Consider the following 19542-nt stretch of genomic DNA (forward strand, 5'->3'; position numbering starts at 1 on the left):
CGAGCGTGCAAACAGTGCAGAGGGAAATTTGTGTTTCTGTTATAAGGATTGCTTCTTAGAAAATAACTTCTGCTTCACGTGAGGTATCCCAGGCCTTGTGCTAGGAATGAATTATGATGCCACAGGAATAGCTGCACTGAGCAGACTATTGATCTGTCTCTGTGTGCAGTGAATCACAGCTGAAGTGCTCGAGAAGACCTTCCTCACTGTGCACTCTTCCATCACGGAGAAGAACGTCACAGCCGCCCGACCTGGCGGCCACTCTGTGCCCTGAAGCATGAACTTTTAATTTCCAAGACAGCAATGTTGCAAAGGCTGAAAATTGCATTTGTTCAGGGTCCAGAACTAATTTAATTTGGTCCTGGGATGGTGCCCAAAACTTTTTTGTTAATCTCTTGGACCGCAGACGTTTATCAGGGCCCAAAGTGAAATGTACCAGTGATAAAATCAAAAGGCCAAATCTTCAGATGAATGCACTGGTGTTGCTCCATTACCTTGGACAGAACTAAGCCAACTGATGCCAGCTGAGTTCTGTCCTGAAGATCCTAAATACAGTTGTTGAGGTATTGAACCACAACCAGCAGGATCACTTTTTTTTTTTCCTGCTGCCCTCCCATGCCTCATTTTTCACATGAACTGCGACGAGAATGTAGAGTCTGGTTTTCTACTAGTGGCTGTGGCTGGGATGGGAGCTGAACAAATTAGTGTGCTGTAAATTGCCAGCTTAAAAGGTGCCAGGCAAAATTATTTGCAGAGGATACTCACACTTAGAGTGTGTAAGGAGAGGCAGACAAGCAATTACAGTGAGACAGACAAAACGCTGTGTGTTCACCTCCTGGCATCAGCTGAAGTAACTTCTTTGCGTGCCAGAATCTTGTCTTGCAGAGACCCAAATGTTAAGATCAAGCTTTCACAAATATTAAAATTTAAACTGATGTTTAAGGCTTGTGAAAAGGTGGCTGCTAAAAGCATATGCAAAGCCCTACAGCAAAGTGAAGGTTATGTTTTGTAAAGATGAGCTATGCCATATATTTGTTTTGCATATGTTTCAATTCATTTCTGCAGAGGTGGGCTCTTTCTTCATGATAAAGAACTTCCTGAAAGACACAATAAAGATTCACTGTAAAAAATTTATACTAGAGTAGCCATGCTGTTATAATAGCACTGAAGTTTGATTAACTGTGGCTTCACATCTACTTTACTTCCTGGCATTCTTTAACTGTGATTATGCTGTGAATTCATACTCACCTTGATCCCACCTCAGTCACTTCTGCTATATGCTTAAGAACAGGTAAAAGAAGGGAGGATTTTAGTAAGGAGATTTCAAACAATCCCTGCTATTTGTCTGGGCAATTAATACACTTAAAGGTGCACAGAACATACCCATTAAAAGACTGTCCCTTGCTTCTCTTTTAGTTCCTTACCCACCCCGAAACATTTCCGTTCAGATCGTACCAATCAACAGAAACAACTGGGAAGAGCAGAGCGGGAATTTCGCGGAAGAATCCTTCCTGGGACCGCAGGAGATCGTGAGGAGAGAGAAAGGCAGCCATCCTTGGGGCAGCCCCACTGCCAGCCCGGCAGCCAACTCCTCCGCAGCCTGGCTGGAGGAGCTCCCCAGCGGCACCGAGCGCGGAGCCGGCTCGCAGCCCGCCTGGTGGTCCAGCGAGGCCGAGTCCTCCGAGGGGGAGGAGGGGCTGCTCAGTGCAGCTTCCAGGGATTCTGAAGCCAGTGATGCCAGCACGGCCGGCGGACCCACAGCAGAGCCCCCTCCCTTCCTTCCCGTGCAGATGGTGCTGACCTGGCTGCCCCCAAAGCCCCCTACTGCCTTTGATGGGTTCCACATCAATATTGAAAGGGAAGGTAAAGCAGAGCCTTGCGCCCTTCTCATCCTCCTTTTCTGTAATTCCATTGCTGGTTGTCTCCTCTACGAATTATTCATTATCTAGACCTGGGCTTTGTTAAATCCTGAGTATTTCTTGAGGAGTTTTTGCATTGAGCAGCATCTACTTTTGGCTGGGCAGCATAAAAGTAAGGGAGGAGGAGTAAACTGCAGTTTGCAGCTCTCTTTTGTTAAACAAGATTTATACTGGTGTACATATTGCCACACTGTTTGAATAAAGTCCTTTTGGATACCTTTTAATCCCACAGCTGAAACAAGATTAGCATTTCTGATGTAAATAATTCTCTTGGTGACTGGAACCTTTCAAATTTCAATTAATCCACGCTTTTTTTTTTTTCCCTCCTGATTTAGAGAACTCCACAGAATTTTTGACAGTGAGTGAGGACACTCACAAATTTGTTGCTGAACTGAAAGAACCGGGAAAATACAAATTGTCTGTAACAACATTCAGCTCCTCTGGCTCCTGTGAAGTTCGGGGAAGTCAATCAGCAAAAACACTTAGCTTTTACATCAGTAAGTATCTCATCAAACTCATCTTTTTCTCCCTGAGCAACAGAGCTGTAATGTACAGAGTTTGACCACTGTGGTCTTTCTGGCACCTGCTGGTGGATCACAAGGGTCTGGTCTTCTGGAATTCCCTGTGCCAGAGAAGCATATATAGGGCAAATATGTTAATGTATTGCAACCTGCCTGGATGGGCCTTGGCTGTGCCATCCTGGCAGTCTGAAGAACTGAAAGCAAGTGATGTGGTGGAGTCATTGTCAGTGTCCAGAAGTGAAGTGAGTTTCCCTTCTGCATCTCTCACAGTGAGGCCTTAATTCCAAGAATTAATTTGGTGGTTAAAGAGAGCTTTGGAAATATTTAACTTTCCTACTCCTGGAGTATGTACAGCGTTAGGGATGAAGGGCAGCACGGGCTGAGGGTGTGGGAACTGCACAATTAAACACTGAACTCTGAAATTGAATGGTCTCTGAGAGAACACAGAGCAAATTACAGTAGATGAAGTGGTTCAGCCTGCTAAATTCAAAAGAGAAAAAGTAATTTATTATTTCCCTGTAGAATCCCAGACTTTCTTAACTGGAGATTTAGTAAAAGACAGTAATAATACACTACTGTGTAAACGAATACCATGACTGTGAGACAGGTGTTGGTGAATTCAGATCATTTTCCTTCTAATGGCTGTGGTCACCTTTGTAGCTTTTTCTGCAAAAGGAAATAGATATACCCTGCAGAATACCCATAGAATGAGACAGGGGAATACTTGTAGCACTGCACAATTTTGCATGTGAAAAAATAATGCCTTCCCAAACCATGAATGCTGACACAAGACACAGTAGCCAAAGCTGGCAGAAAAAATCCTATTAAAAGGAAATGTAGTCAAGCACTTCAGTATATTATGAATAAAAATTGTGCCTTTAGTAGCTCATAACATTTACAAATACTAGGTATTTAACTTGAATTTATTATAATGCTGGACTGAATGCACCAATTCCATTATTACTCCCATTTTTTAACAAATTTATAGTTAGAAGAAACAATAATTGGAAAACATCCAGAAAGCAGCACATGAGAGAGAGGGTCTCTGCTGTTGTAATTTCACTGTCTACAGCTTTTCTTTAGGAATAGTTTAGGACAGCTTCATTATTTGAAAAGCATCAAAGTAGATAAAGATATATGTAGCATTGCTATTAATACCAAATGTTGTTCTATTTTGCAAGGTGTGACATATTTTATTTTCATTAAGCAGTATTTAATGCTTAAAGTGTCCACCATGCTAACTGTGGACCTGAGAGAAATGAGAACACGTTAACCCAAAGTATAGTGGTGTGGATGGCTAGATTAAGGATGAACCTTAATCTCATTGTGGATGAAGTATTGAGGTGTCACAGGAAGGCAAGGATATTTTCATTTTACATGTAACATGTAAGAACCTTTGGTTTTTTGGGTTTTGTCACTTAGTTTTGCAGGCTTTTACAACAAAATCAGGGTTCTTGGCAGTTGTCTTAGTCTGTCAAATGGAAGGTCCTTAGTATTTTAGATAGATTTTATATGTATCTCTGATAGAATGCCAAACTGGAGATATGAGCAAATGCTCTTAGGTTGAAATTACTTTTCCATTCCTCTTTCTGAGTCTGATCAAGTAGGGTTTTTGTGTGGGGACTACAACTCGGGGTGATGACATGAGGCATCTCTGCTGCCTAAATGCCAATGCTGAAACAGTTTCTGCATAGTGAGAGCTACATGTACGTCCTCTGTCTCCAGAGAATAATCTAATGATCAAATTCCTCTTTTTTTTACCTGAGTGGCTGTGGGTCTTTTGCCCACAGGGTCAGTCTTATATTTTCCTTGTAATGCTTGGCTGGTGAATCATCCTGTCAAATTACTGGCTGGTGTTACATATCTTTGTTACATCCAGTCAGCAGTCAAATCTTATAGGCTGATCTTAAACCACATTCTTGCTCTGGCATTTGTTTTATTTCATCAATAAATGTAAATTACCACTAGAGCTGCACGGAGGAAGAATGTCAAGGAGAGAGAGGTCACAAGTATCGTTTAAAAGTGACAAGAAAAACAGGCTGTTTTCATGAAACACAAAATTTTGACCAAGTCTAGCTGAAGTTATTTTCCAAACTGTTCTTTTATCTATATTTAAAGCTGTGTTCTCAACCAAGTGCTCCAAAAAGAATGAGATTGTTCTCTGTGGTGACCTCTGTGAATTTGATTTTCATGCTTTGAGGCTGTGGTGCACTTGCAGGGTGTGTTAGTATGTGGAGAGGTGAAAAAAATCTGCGTGCTTATCCTTTAATATTGGTCAATGATCTGTACGTTTTTGGCTGCCAGTGCTTTTAGGCATTCCCTTGGAGCAAATCTGATCCTGCTGGGTGGTTTCTGGTAAGCAGCAGCGAATACTGCCAGCTGCATTTTCAGACAGGCACCTTTCTCTTGTCCTGGGCTCTGCTGCAGGTTTTCCCAGGGGCTGCCACTTCTGCTGCCTGGGAGCTGTGGGGGTGGACAGCCGCCAGTGCAGCTGTAAACAATTCCCTGAAAGAAGTGTTTTAGCATGTGTGCCTGGAATGGATGGAGTGGCTTGCTGACCTGTGCTTTTGGGCCGTGTCCCAGGCCCCACGGGTGAGTGGATAGAGGAGCTCACTGAGAAGCCCCAGCATGTGACCGTGACGGTGCTGAGCTCCACGACTGCCCTGACGTCCTGGACGGCGCCGCACGAGAGCGCTGGCAACAGCACCATCGTGTCTGTGCTCTCCCTCACCTGCCAGAAGCAAAAGGAAAGCCAAAGGCTTGAGAAACACTACTGCACCGAGGTAAGGAGCAGAAGCTGGAGCATTCTCCAATCCAGTGAAAGAATCACGCTGCTGTGTAGAATCCCTGCGCCCCAGGGCTCTCTCAGGCTGCAGGGGACAGTGGCAGCTGCTCCTTCTGCAGCCCAGAGGGAGGGACTGGGCTGGTGCTGAGTGGAGGGGAGAGCACAGCGGTCAGGAGTGAGAATGTGCAGTACACCACAGGGCTGTGCAAGTGCTGTTTCTGCTGTGACCTCGCTCAGCATGTGCTGCAGTGCTTCTGTAGCCAGTGAAGTGCTCACGTGCATGGTTATCATCAAAGTGGCATAAATTATTTCTTAGCTGTCCCGCATTTGAGCGCAGAACCTGACTGTAAATTTTCTGGAAGTCTTGAGATGATCAGAAGCCAGCTTGTCTTTTCATCCACAGGAAAAGGTGTCAGCTCTGGGAAACAAACAGCAATTCAGACCACCAGGGATTTGTATGGACAAGTCCTTTATGGGATGTGTTTATAGCCATCAAGAGTCCTGAACCCCAAAAGCTGACAGTTTTCTGCTACTTGAAACCCTTAGTGAGTGCAGACTCCGTGCCTATGATAGGTCAGTGGCACGTGGCTTCAATTAGGAAGATTTTAGCCCACATCTCAGCAACCTCCCCAAGGTGCTGCTACAGCCTTTTTCTGAGCAGGGCCATGGCTTCTGTCTGGCTCCCTGAGCCAGACACTCTTCTAGTGATGGAGGAGTCTGCAAAGGACTGCAGAGCTGCCCTGCTGCACCCTCGGCCCACCCACGGGAATGGAGGGACTGCTGGCATCCTTGTAAATCATTTCCTTCAGCCTCACGATCAGCCCTGCCAGTGAATTAATACTGAGAATTTGTCACCCTTAAAGTGCCTTGTAAAATTAATCTCTGTAGAACTTTTGAGTTTCAGTTCAAGAATGGCTGTGAATTTAAATGCTTGGAAGTGTCTTGTGGTGACAATTTGAGAACTGTCTTTCAGAATCAGATTGTTGTCTCATTGTTACCTGTATTTCTTAGAAGTGCAGTCATTTAAATGGGAAGCAAAGTACAGTAGGTGATTATAAACACAGATCACAAACATTCACATTCATAATTTCCACAAATACTACATCTACAAACTAACATTTAGGATTCATCTACATGTAGGATTCATCTACAAACTCGAAAAAAAGTACCTACTCTGTGAATAAACAAGGTATCTGTAAAAGTACATGTGTATTTACTACAAGTAGGTCAGAAAGTCTAAATACAGTTACTTGTTTCTTTCTGTCATTATACATATTTGTATCAAATTTTATTAACTTTCTATACCTGGAAATGTTAATTGCTGTTGGTTTGAGTTCTCCATGAGCTGAAAAGAGCAAAATTCAGTGCAGAGTTCTACCCATTTCTAACATGGTGCATGATTTAAAAGTGATTTATCTTTCCAGAGCAGCTGGTAAAGACAAATTCTGTTCCTCACTAAATCTGTGCTTGGCAGTGATGCACTCATGTGCATTGCAGTAAGCCACCAGCGCAGAGGTGGCTGCCGTGCAGACTTTGAGAAGGTTGTGAAGAAAATATTAGTAGGAAATGCCAGCCTGCAGCTCTAGAAAGGATGTGAGCTTTTCCTCAAAGCTGCTATGCTCATTTGCTGTTGGTGGAGTCTTCAGGAGATGAGCTCTCCTGTTGTATCAGACCAGGAATTGCTTGGTCAGGAATTCTGCCTCCAGCTCTGACTGAAGCCTGGTGTGGCACAGCAGAAATTTTAACGGTGGCGTTTTCAAACTGAAAGGAAAAATCACAATGCCCCTTAGTTACAGTTTGTAGTGCTGTGGAGGGGAGGTGACAGAGAATATTTCCTCTCTGATTTCACTGTGGAGTCGCTCAGTAGATGCAGTCAGAGGACAGCTTCCCCAAAACGCTGCCTTCAGCTCACAGAGCTGCATCAGTGATGGATGGAAAGCCTCAGGCTCTAATTGAAAACACCTGGTCTAAATACTCCAGCCAGAATAACCCACCTGGAAATGACTAATGTAGCCTGGATATTGTAATGAACTCTGGCAGTAGGAGAGAGTGGGTCTGCAGTGAGGTAGCTGACCTTATGCAGCCAAGCAAGTGCAATTCTCTGAGTCAGATCATTTGTGAGGTCAGTCCTGACCACTTCTGCAGTTTTGCCACGTGGGGTTAAGGAATGAAGTTCTTGCTGCCAGTGTGTTTGGATTCATGCCTTTTGTAACTGGAGCCATTCAAGTACAGTCTCAATATTCTTTCATTAATCAAGTAAATGCTTCATGTCTGATGAGTTGCTCTCCTCCTAGGTGAATTCAAGCAGCAGCCTCATTGAAAATCTTGTTCCTGGTGCCCAGTACCAAGTTGTGGTTTACCTACGGAAAGGACCATTGGTTGGACCTCCCTCTGATCCTGTCACATTTTCCATTGGTAACCCCTGAACCTACTGACTGAAATGCATTCATTTATTTTTAGGGTTTTTTTGTAGGTTTGTTTTTTTTTTTAATATGTGTAGTATGTTCATTAAGTCCTGTAGACCATGCCTTGATTTTCTCAAGTTTAAGAGTGTATCTCAGTGTTCTCTGCTTTGGGATTTGGAAATGAGAAGAACCCTCTGAGACTGACACTAACATCTTCAAGAATGTGGTTTTATGTCCAACAGGCAGAGCTGCTGCCCCCATACCTGTAGTTTAGGATTCCACCAGGCTCCTGCAAAGGGTCATTTAGGACAGAATTCAGTAACTTTTAGTTTCGGTGTAATTTATTTTGTTAAGATTACCACTTAAAATGCATTAAGTAGAGGGAGGGAAAAGAGAAAGAGGTCAGGGTACAGAGTTGCATTTCCAGCGAAATATTCAACCTGTGTCACCCAGCTTCTCCTTTTGACAAAAAGTCTGCTCAGTGGGACAGCAGGTGGCTGGATCTTAGAGATCTTCAGTATTTTTAATGCTGCTTCCTCTCTGTGATGTAGGGAAGAAAGCAAAACAGAAAAAAATGTTATCCTGTTAAGAATTTAATCCTTAAATATAAGGCAATATGTGGCCTAGTGATTATGGTGAGAGCCTTTTCATTCTAGTCAATCTTCTTATATATTTTCATAAATTTGGTCTGAACAAAAATTTGTGAAGTATGCTATATTTCAGGAAAGGAAAAATTAGTAAGTAAATATTTATATATACTTTAATGTTAAAATTTCTATCATTGGACAGTTTCACAAATGCTTTTGATCTTCTTTCTCACTGTAATTCAAAAATCTGAAAAATTCTTCTTTTATTTGTAAAAGTAAAATCATGTATATCCAAAGTAAATAAGTTCCTTCATTTTCTCTACTTTTTTTATGGCCTTACAACCATGAAAGTTTCTTACAAAACTGAAAATGGCAATCAGTTTCTAAATAGAACATCTCGTAACTTTCATATTATAAAGGGGCTGTTTTTATGCAGTAGAACAACAGTTGCATGAGTTTTCATTTCATAACAGTGTATTGAATCTGATACTAAAATAATAGAACTGAAAAAGAAATTGTTCTGTGAACTTACCAGTGGTGGCTAACAACGAACGAAACTCAAATAAAATAAAATGCAAAATAAATAAAAAAGTGTTCCATTCTCCGCACGCTATCCTAAGGCTCATTTTCACGTTTCTTAGCAGTTCAGAGGAAGCAAAGCAAAGACATGGTACATGATTTATGAAGGTACAGGCAGCCATGTGCTGGCACGGGCTGAAATAACCGGGCTGCTGCTCTGGGCTCTGACCCGGGGTGCAATGGCTGGGGCTCTGCAGCGCTGCCAAATGTCAGCTCTAGGTCCTTGTTTAAGTAGCCTCAGTGAAGCCATGAAGAACAATTGCTTTCCAGACCATACAGGCTGCAGAAGCTGACCCTTACAGTGACATTCTTCAAATCACTCGACTCTTTCTCAGTGTCACTGCGAGGCAAGAATAGCAATACATGGCAGAACCTTTGTGTTCCCCAGGGAGGGAGGGCCAGAGATGAAAACTTTCCTTTCTTACAGTGCTCTGGCTTTTGATGCTTTTGTTTTTGAGCACCTTGAAATGTCTCCTAAGCATCCTGATTTTCAGAGCAGAATAGAGCCCTCCATTTATGAGAAATCGACACGTGTACTTTATCTCAAGCTAAGCAGCCAACAGAAATTGCTCTGTAGCCACTGCTGAAAAAGTAGTTTGGAACTGGAGAACAAATGCTTAAAAAATGGTATTCAACTGCTTGTGACCAGGAAGTTCTTGAGGATTAGAGTGGTGAGAAAACCAGAAATAGGTAGAACTTGATTGAGGAAAGGTATAATTTTAAAATAAAGTGCAACTGATGACACATGCACGTTGCTAACCATAACTTGTGCTTTATAGTGCCCACAGGAATAAAGGACCTGACACTTTACCCTTTGGGACCTACTGCTGTGGTTCTGAGCTGGAACAGACCTTTCCTTGGGGTGTTCAGGAAATACGTGGTGGAAATGTTTTACTTCAACCCATCAACCATGACCTCGGAGTGGACAACCTACTATGAAATAGCAGCAACCGTCTCCCTGACTGCCTCAGTGGTAAAGTGACCATTCCTGCCTTGCTTTCCCCTGCCTGGCACCTTGTGGCACTTGTTTTTCCCAGCCTTTTCCCCATGAATATGTATATATATGCCTTTAAGCCTGGCACTTTTTTTTTTTTTTCCCAGCAAAGCAGAGAAAATGGCCAAGGGTGCTGGAGGCATTTTCTGTTCTAAAGTAAGGCACTGCCAGCTGAACCATGCTAAATTTTAAGCAGAGCAATGAGACAGGAGATTAGCTTTTTTTTTTTTTTTTTTTTTGGGTCAGTTTGTCAGTCAAGGCTTTAAAAGTTCCATCATCTCCTCAGGGGGTGTAGTGCAAAGGCTCATCTACATAATTAATATTGATAGTATGGATTTGGGGCTTGCAGGCTGGTCTCTCAGTGTGCCATGTGGAAGGCTTACCTCTGGTTTTTATGAAAAAAAGCCTTCATGTTTCTGAAGCTGCCAAATCTTAGGCCAGGGTTTTAACTAGGTGAACTCTGGTCTCTGTAAGAACAAGCTCACACATATTCACGTGTGTCCTTGCAGATATAAAGTGAAATTTTCCTCCTGTTTTCCATTATTTCCTGGAGAAGGTGCAAAGATTTTATTCAGACTTTGCTGTAGAGCTAGAGAAGGTAATTCCAGCTGAAATTAGTTGTTCAAGAAAGTTATGAGTATGCAAGAAAAGATAGCAATAACTTCTGCTGCTGGTGAGAGCCAGAGTGATTTACTGTAATTGATTTGCATAATACCATTTGTGGAGTCATTTTGGCACCAGCAGCTTTACTGTAATTGGGTATGTGACTATAAATCTAACACATAAATCTCCAGGGAAATTAAAAACAAAAATAACTTACCAAACTGGTAATTAATATCTTGTAATCATGACTCAGCACAAATAGATTAATAGCTGAGTGATCTAAGTGATCCAAGAAATAAAGCTATCATGCAGAGTTAATGTGGTTCATTAGAAAAGGAGATGATGTTGTCCCTTACTGTTGCCAATCCTGCTCAGGGAAGCCAAGCTGGAATTGCCTGGTCTGGATTTCAATCTGAAATGCAGCAGTGCTGTATGGCAGCTGAAGTGAGCATCTCTTCAAGGATAACTTTAAAGACTAATCCTGAATTAGGAAAAGAATGTTTCCCTGTTATTCTGTTGTGGCATTTAATGCACAGGTAGGGACCGGTGAACTTTTGGTTGGGTCCTCTAATGGTGCTCAGAATCCCACTGATCCCTGCCAACACCTCTGAGTGGAGTATTCTGGAGCAACAATGAGAAGAATCAAAAATCAATGTCTCCAACAGCATGAAATAATCAAGCATTGTTTCCTGGAGGGTTAACATTTGATAAGAACTGGATTTGGAACTGGATTTGTCTTTTCACTCTGTTTAGTTGCTTCATTCATTTGTGCTCTGCAAGTTACTTGAAAATTGTCAAGGCAATGTTGGTATTTCCAATATGACACCAGGGGCATGTCAGAAGAAGTCCAATCATTTTAAAGGATTTGGTGTCCATGTGGACACAACTTCTTCCAAAAATCATGAAAAGAACAGATCACACCACCTATATTGTCTTGTAGTATCTGGAGAAAAAAGGCCACTGCAAACAACAGAGATCTGTAAAAATAGTAATTTCTATATTGTTGAAGTTGTTTGTTACTTTCAATTTGCTTTTATTTTGAATTTTAAAAACATCAAGAGGCTTTTCATCTAAACATCAATATCTTAAATGTTCTGCGCTGTCAGTGGAAGAATTAGAGTTTTAAGTTAAATATTACATGCAATACTATAATATAAAACATATTGCTTTTTAGACTTCATTTATATCTCATTTATATTTACATATATAATTTATGTCTCATAAGTCATTTATGTTTAATTCCTATTCCATTTATAATAAATGATAGGAGAAAGTGAAATACACTTGGAAAATTGGGAAAAAATACATCTTTTAAAGTGACAATATCTGAGACAAAAGCATAGATTCTAATTTATCCTCAAAGCCCATTTAATCAAACTAGAAACACCTACATTTTCCAGTTGAAGATTTTGCCTTCATCACTCTGGAACTGTGCTGGAAGATTGCTCTGTGTCAATGGTTTTAACCACCCTGGAAATCCTTTGAGATGCCCGTGGTGGACAAACCTGCAACCAGGTGGGCGTGGATGAGCAGCAGAGCCATCACAGCCGTGTTTGCTCCCCCCCACACAGATTTTTTAGTAAATTGAAAGGCCAAATTTCAGAGGTTTCCACTGAAGGAAGGAATGGGAGCTCAGAAAAATGAGTGTGGGCGCTAGGTTTGTAAATATTGTTGTGTTTCAGAAGTCCTGCCTCGTGCTGGCGAGTTCTCTCCTGAGCTGCTCTTTGTGTTTTGTCCCTTTACAGAGGATAGCCAACCTGCTGCCTGCTTGGTATTACAATTTCCGGGTCACCATGGTGACCTGGGGGGACCCCGAGCTGAGCTGCTGTGACAGCTCCACCATCAGCTTCATAACAGGTAAGCAGCCAGCTGAAAGCACTGCGGGAATGCTCCCGGGGGCAGAAGCTCTCAGAAGTCTGACCTGGGTGCTGTGGTTCACCTACAGATAGTAGTCACAAGCTAGGATATTTACCAGCTAAGTGTTTTTTGGGTGGGTTTTTTTTTTTTTTTGTTGTTTTTCTATTATTTTGTTTTTAAGTCTCTGAGGACTGCTTTTGATGAACATATAAATGAATTTTTCCTGTGCCTGACTGCTCTGTTGCAATCCTCCATCAGCTGAGTGCATGGCTCCAGCGAGGGCCAGTGGTCCTGCTCCACTTTTACCACACCATACATCTGACACATGGAGAAGTTAATAGGTAAATTGGTAAACCTGAATTCTTAGGTTTCTTGATATTATGAAACACTTTTTCATTTATCTGCACTATTTCCAAGAGTTTTTTCCTCCTTTATCACCCTCCCAGTACTCCCCAGGTCAGAGCATGACTTGTGCAGCATTGAGATGAGCGAGCTGATGCAACCACACGGATTTCCCTCTTCCACTTGGGACCAGCCATGGATTTAACACACTCTGGCATCTCTTGGCAGAGTCTTTGGATCTGAATCTTCAATATGTCCAACAGATCAGCCACAGAGGGAGCAGCATGAGGGAGGCCCTGTTAGCACCTTGCCATGTGCTCCCAGCATCCAGGATGGTTGGGCCAAAGGCAGAGTTCTCCACTGAATCATTTTGCTTTTAAGTGTCACTGTTTAATTCACCTTGCTGAAGTTGAGGTGACTGAAAGCAGCAAATAATTCGGTTTTACTGTGAGATGCAATGAAGTATACTTGCTCTTCTTTTCCATCTGTAGGAATCCAATTGCAAGGAAAATCAGGGTGTAATGTCCCAGCCACTCACTCCAAAGCAGACACTAGCCTAGCCCCAGGTTTTCTGTTTGTGACAGTCAGAGAATGTGCCTGGAAAAGTTACTAAGGCCCATTTGCAAAGATGATTTACACAGAGCCTGTGCCCCAGAGAGCCAGGACAGAAAAGTCAGCAGCAGTTAAAGCTGTAGCTCCACTGAAGCCCACAGAAACCCTCCCATGCTGAGATACCTGATCCCAGGCTACTCTGCTGACAAATTCTGGCACTTTTCCAGTGTATCACAACTGTACCCTTGTGAAGGGTCTCCAGGGATATTCCTTGTCCTTTGGCATCAATCAGCTTTTCTGTAGCACTGTAAGGAAGCAATTTTCCAGCTGGTTGGTTGCTGTATGAGGGAAAAAATATCTTTTCCAACTGATTTGGGTACCAGGTTCAGCATTTTAGAGTGGAAGTGTTTCAGTGGGATACTCACTTCAGTATTCTATCTCCAGAAACCTGCAGCAGAAATGAGGGAGATTAAGGGTCTTCTAAAATGTAATTTGTCATCAGTACCAATCTGGATCTCTGTGTGATGACAGGAAAGACTGCTACTGCTGCTGAATGAAAAATGGATCAACTTCTTAACTAGCAGATGCAGACAAAATCAGAAATGGATGAACCTCTAAATATCATCCATTTGTGATTGGCAAAACCTTCTCTTAGAGAAGGTCATCTGGTCTTCAGTGAAAATATCCCACTGGGATGTTGCATCAATGGTTAACTTCTCTTATTATCAAGGGTTTATACCCTGTGTTTCTGATCTGAGTTTTTCTGGTTTTACTGTCCAGTCCAAGACATTTGTTGCACTTTTATCTTACTGATTGAAGAGACACAAAGCCTTTTTTTTTTTTTTTTTTTTTTTGGTCTCTAAACAGATTTTAGTTTGTTTTTTTCTGTTAATAAATTGCTTCCGCTGAACTCTTTGGGTGCTTTCACTTTTAGGTGTTTTCCCATGTTAGTTTTTTTTCCCCACTCTGCCTCTCTAATTTTTACTGTCTTTACTGAAGTACATAAAAACTGCAGGTGTAGTACCAGCCTGCTGACTACTCCTGCAGAGGCACAATCAGCTCCCTGTTCAAAGCCCTCCTGTGTGTGCCTCTGAATGATTGCATTTCCTGCATCATCACGCTGCAGGTCTGCGTTGATTTACTTCTATTTTATGGCTCCTAGCAGAATTTATCTTTTGCTGTCTACACGCTATTTTCCAACAGGCCTGGCACAGCAGACTTTGAAATTCACTTTGTTTGAGCAGGCCCAGCACAGGGGGCAATATTCCAAAGCTCAGCCCTGTCCAAATCCTGCCCTCCTCTGCCAGTTGCCAGCTCCTTGCACGGTTCATCAGCCCTGCTTTCACTTTCAGGGTAGTGGTGAAAATGTTGAATAGCAATGAGGTGTTAGAATCACGCTGTGATTTGAAGGGAAGAGCCCTAACAAAGCAAGCTGATTTGGTCAAATTGCAAGCACTTACCAATAGATGGTCAGCACTGAATGTGAGCATTAAATGCACTCCTGTCCTCTGATTGCCTCATTACTTGCAATCTCTTCAACTCTGCCCAGGAGCTGCAGTCAGGCTGACTTGTGAGGCTTGCCAGTTTGTCACATCTGCAGGTTTGCAAAGTTTGTCCCCAGTAGGTGCTGCCTTTTCACGGCTTTAAGCTACCAGGGGACTGAGAGTTCTTTCTCACCCTCAGCCTCTTTCCTCCCAGGGAGGGAGCAGATGGTTTTATGGAGCACTTGGTCCCTTTCTGCATCATTTTGAACAACGCCACCTCCCCTGCACGGGTCGCCAGGAATTCAAACAAACAAACAGAGAAAAAGCCCACCAAAAAGCCCTGTATTTTAAAAATGCTGGAGTGGAGGTTGTGTGGGCTCGACAGTACACCATCTGTCAGTTCTTCTGTGTAGAACTGGAGAGCCAGCCTCCACACCTGGAGCACAGGCTTGAGTTTCCAAAGCAGAGCAGAAGGATCAGCTGGGAGTTTGAGGACGCAGCTTGCAGGAAGCTCAGAGCAGACGTTCCCTAGTGAGGATCCCACTGCTCCTGGGGAGGCTGGAGCCAGGCTGGGGCTCTGCTGGGCTCACCACTTGGGGTGGTGAGATGGAGCTCTCCCCCACAGCAGCTGGGGAGATTTGGGAGATCCAAGAGACTTGTCAGAAGCAGCATTTGTCCTCTCAGCTCCTGCAGCAGCAGTTGCATGCCGTTGTTTCACTCGGGGAGAGATTGTGGCGCTGCCAGGGTTGCTGTGGTGACTGATGAGTGTTTAATGCCACCTGCTGTAAACAGCTGGATTCAAAACAACCACCAGCAAAGGCTCTTTGGACCACCAGCGTTTGCTTTTTGCAGTGAGGGTGCTTTTATCTTTGGAGAAGCAAAAGGAGTGAGAGAGACAGGCTCTGGGTGCTGCTGACTGCCACCACAAGTGCTGCCGGTGGGTCCGTGGTGCTTCCAGCTGTGGCTCTGGCCCGGGTCAGCAGCAGGGTGGGACTTCCCACAGCCTCCCTGCTCCCCAGAGCCTTGTGCTGGGGCTGGGTCACACCAGCCCTGGCCCTCGGTCTCATGTGACAGATCCTGGACTACTGAAAAAAAAGCAACCCTGACGGGGAAGAAATGATGATTGGTTTTAGATCAGAAGGCTGAAGGATAGTTTTATTAAAACTATGCTATAATACATTAATATACTACTTAAAGAGAGACTATCCTATTCTACATACTTACTTCTTACCTACTTATCTAACAACTAACAAAGTGTTTGCTGAGAGTTTGAGACACAGCTGGATCTGACTGGTCACTGAACTCAAACAACTTTCACTAGAATCTAATCAGGTAATCACTTTAGGTAAGCACTCTCTATACATTCTATAAATTCTTCATGGGGAAAACAAAGGAGCAGAGATAAAGATTGTTTTCTCTTCTCTCTGTGCTTCTCCTGAGAGACAGAATTCTGTCTCTCTGTCCAGAGAATGTGCATGCCACACTGGATATTCACTGTCATGAAAGCATACCATCAATAATACAGTGCAGGGGGAAATCATTATTTGTGTATGAGATTCATGTCAGTCATGGCCTTAAGCTGCAAGGAATACATAATCCATGCACAGGGATGGGCTGGGAACTTTAAAAATTAAAAGAAATACTGCTTTAAGGATTGTATACTAAATGATTCTTGATGTTGCTTCTCCTCAACAGCATAAAAAAGACATTTTCAAGATTAATTTGGCAGAATATTCTTACTAAACATTTTAAAATGGCTCTAAATTGTCTGTGCACTGCATTTGCTGCCTTCCTCAGCGATTGCTTCAGTAAATGTGTTCCCTAACAAACCAAGTCCCAGCGCCAGAGTGGAAGGAGCCTTCGTGAAAGCAGCAGTGACATCTTGTGGCCCTTTCCAAGAGACCCGAGCTCCGAGGCCATCCTGCATTCCCTGTCACCCACCGCTGTGCTGGCACCCTGGGCATTCCCAGGTCATTCCCTGGGCATTCCTGGGCATTCCCTGTCACCCACCGCTGTGCTGGCACCCTGGGCATTCCCTGGGCATTCCCTGGGCATTCCCTGTCACCCACCGCTGTGCTGGCACCCTGGGCATTCCCAGGTCATTCCCTGGGCATTCCTGGGCATTCCTGGGCATTCCCTGTCACCCACCACTGTGCTGGCACCCTGGGCATTCCTGGGCATTCCTGGGCATTCCCTGTCACCCACCACTGTGCTGGCACCCTGGGCATTCCCTGGGCATTCCCGGGCATTCCCTGCCACCCACCGCTGTGCTGGCACCCTGGGCATTCCCAGGTCATTCCCTGGGCATTCCTGGGCATTCCCTGTCACCCACCACTGTGCTGGCACCCTGGGCATTCCCTGGGCATTCCCGGGCATTCCCTGCCACCCACCGCTGTGCTGGCACCCAGGGCTCTGCTCCTCTGACCTGCCTTGGCACGAACACGCTGGGCACAACAAGGCTTGAGCAGGGGAAGGCCAGGCAGTTCACACCATTTCCCCCCCTGTGCTCCTCAAAAACCGGCCAAGCACAGAGATCCAAACCTTTCCCTGTAATGTCCAAATTATCCTCGTCATATCTCCTTGGGATCTTCACTGATTGAGATTTTCACTTTGGGGTCTCCACTCACTATTAACTTCTCTCTTCTCTGGGCTCCTGCACCACTGAACCAGGCAATCAAGGTGTGCTGGCCAGCTGTGCCCCCTCCCCAGTGAATGGAGAGGCAGCTCCCAGAGGCAATCCTCATCTCAAACTCCAGTTTTGGTGTGATTTCGGAGGTTTTAGCGTTATTCTGGAGGTTGCTCTCTTTCTGTCCCAGTCCCTGGGGGTGCTGGAAAGACACGTGGATGTGGAGCTGAGGGACGTGGTTTGCTGGAGGATGTGGCAGTGCTGGGTTTAGGACTGGTCTCAGTCTTTAAGGTCGTTTCCAGCGTGAGTGACTCTGTTACGTGGGCTGCAGAGAGAGGCAAGGACTTGCTGGCAGCTCCAGGACAAAAAGCCTCTCCTAAAGGCTGGATGGGCTCTGATGGGGCCCTTTTCCCCTCCCTTCCACCCAGGGATCAAGGGTGGTCATAACCTCTCATGGAAAAGTTGTTCTTTGGAAATCTGCAGGCTTTTCCTCCTAGAAGGATGCAAGCTCAGTGAAAAGATATTTTTTTCCTATGGAAAACCTATCAATGTAACAATTTATTATTTCTTTTCAGTTCAGTGACACAGTGCAGCAACATCTGAGACTTTTAACTTGAATTTGACTTACAAATGTGACTCAAAAGATTATTTTTATTTGCTGTGATTTTTTTTTTAACCTGAAAGATTGCAAAAATAAGTGTATTTTTGTTCTGATTATCTCCCAGGTTAAATGGTGGTTTTCATATCTTTCAGCTAGTGCTCAAATGGTTTTAATGACCCTTTCCTGCTAGCTTTGTGATATTCTCCTCATGGCAGCATCCTTTGGCAGAAGTTTATCACTGGATTTACTAATCAGCTGTGTTAGACTCTGTCTGTAACACACTTGCCTTCTTCCTTCAGCACCAGTGGCACCCAAAATTACCTCTGTAGAGTATTACAACCACCTTCTGTACGTCACCTGGACCTATGGAGGAGATGGCCCTGACCTTTCCCACTCCAGGATGCTGCACTGGATGGTTGTTGCAGAAGGAAAGAAAAAAATCAAGAAGAGTGTAAGTATCAGTGTGGAAGGTGGGTGGTGTTCATTCCTTTGAGGGTTTCTTTTTCTTTTTTTTTTTTTTTTTTTGGGTGGGTTTTTGTCTGGTTGGTTTGTTTTTCTGAGTTGATAACTGAGAAAAACTTTGACAACTCTGATAACTTTGTATTCCTGAGCTCCAGCAAGTTTGGTGGAAGCCAGTAAAAGTTATTTCCCAGTGTTAAAAGTATTTCCCAGTTATTTCCCAATGCACTTTGAAAGACTTGAGCTCTCAAAGCAGCCAGTGGACAAAGTGTTTCCTTGTGTGATCCAGGGAAGGTGTTGATAATTTACATAATTCAAAAAGAGCTTAAAAACTTCTCAGCTTCAGACGGTAAAACATAAAGAGTATTCTTATACACAGGTATGGCACTTTCCATGTTAATTTATTAATAAACAGAGGAAGCTACCGGCTGAGTTATTTTGTTTGTTCAAGTATCATCACTTCCCATTCTCTGACTTTATCTTCTTCAGAATTTATCTATAAATTCTGAATTATTTATATTTAAATAAGAATTTATTCTTCTTCGGAATTTATCTCTAAATTCTGTGTCCTGTATTTTATGTTTGAATACGAGTTCCACTAATTGATGGGATGAGGATTTCACCCAGAATGAGTGCACTTAGAAAACTTGCTAGATGCTAAGGGGTGCTCTTGGTGCATTCTCTTGAACATTTGGAAAACTGGAAGTGTATTTTCAGCAGAAGTGCAAATTGATCACCGATTTTCATGTGGATTTGTGTGGAACAATAAATTCCTTGTGGCTGCAAGAGTACACCCATCTGGAGCTTGTTGCAGCATGAATCTAATTATATGATTAGGGGAATTGATAACCTTTCTGAGCAGCAGGAACTTTCAGGATTTGCATCCTTACTTCAAACAAGGAAGAAAACTAGATTTTAATTTTTGTCCTACAAATAAAATATTCTATCAATTGAATTCCAAAAAAAAAAAAAAAATCACAATTATATACCTCTCTTCCTTCAAAAGGCATGTTTTCTGTAAGCTTATTGTTCTTTCAGGAAAAATCTGATTTCTCTACCATCCAACTTCATTGAATGCAAAAATTGTAGATTAAATAAATATAAAATAAACATTTAATGTGAAAATTTAAATAAACTAAACCCAAAACTGAATATGCAATTTTAGATTAAACAAAATATTAAAAGTAGAGGGTATCTACAATATAGTATATCTGTAAATAACATTTCA

At 43.0% G+C, this 19542-nt stretch overlaps 1 protein-coding gene across 2 annotated transcripts in view; it reads left to right on the forward strand.

Annotated features, from left to right (window-relative positions):
• PTPRO (protein tyrosine phosphatase receptor type O) overlaps positions 1–19542 on the forward strand; it is a 139131-nt gene that overhangs the window by 88765 nt on the left and 30824 nt on the right. For both annotated transcript variants that reach the window (XM_053944128.1, XM_053944129.1), the window contains exons 5-11: positions 1417–1863; positions 2255–2416; positions 5024–5223; positions 7520–7640; positions 9576–9769; positions 12139–12250; positions 18155–18306. In XM_053944128.1, coding sequence (XP_053800103.1) covers positions 1417–1863; positions 2255–2416; positions 5024–5223; positions 7520–7640; positions 9576–9769; positions 12139–12250; positions 18155–18306 — 1388 coding nt within the window. The remainder of the gene's footprint in view (positions 1–1416; positions 1864–2254; positions 2417–5023; positions 5224–7519; positions 7641–9575; positions 9770–12138; positions 12251–18154; positions 18307–19542) is intronic.

The sequence above is a fragment of the Vidua chalybeata genome, chromosome 5 (assembly GCF_026979565.1).
Source record: "Vidua chalybeata isolate OUT-0048 chromosome 5, bVidCha1 merged haplotype, whole genome shotgun sequence".
Taxonomy (NCBI): domain Eukaryota; kingdom Metazoa; phylum Chordata; class Aves; order Passeriformes; family Viduidae; genus Vidua; species Vidua chalybeata.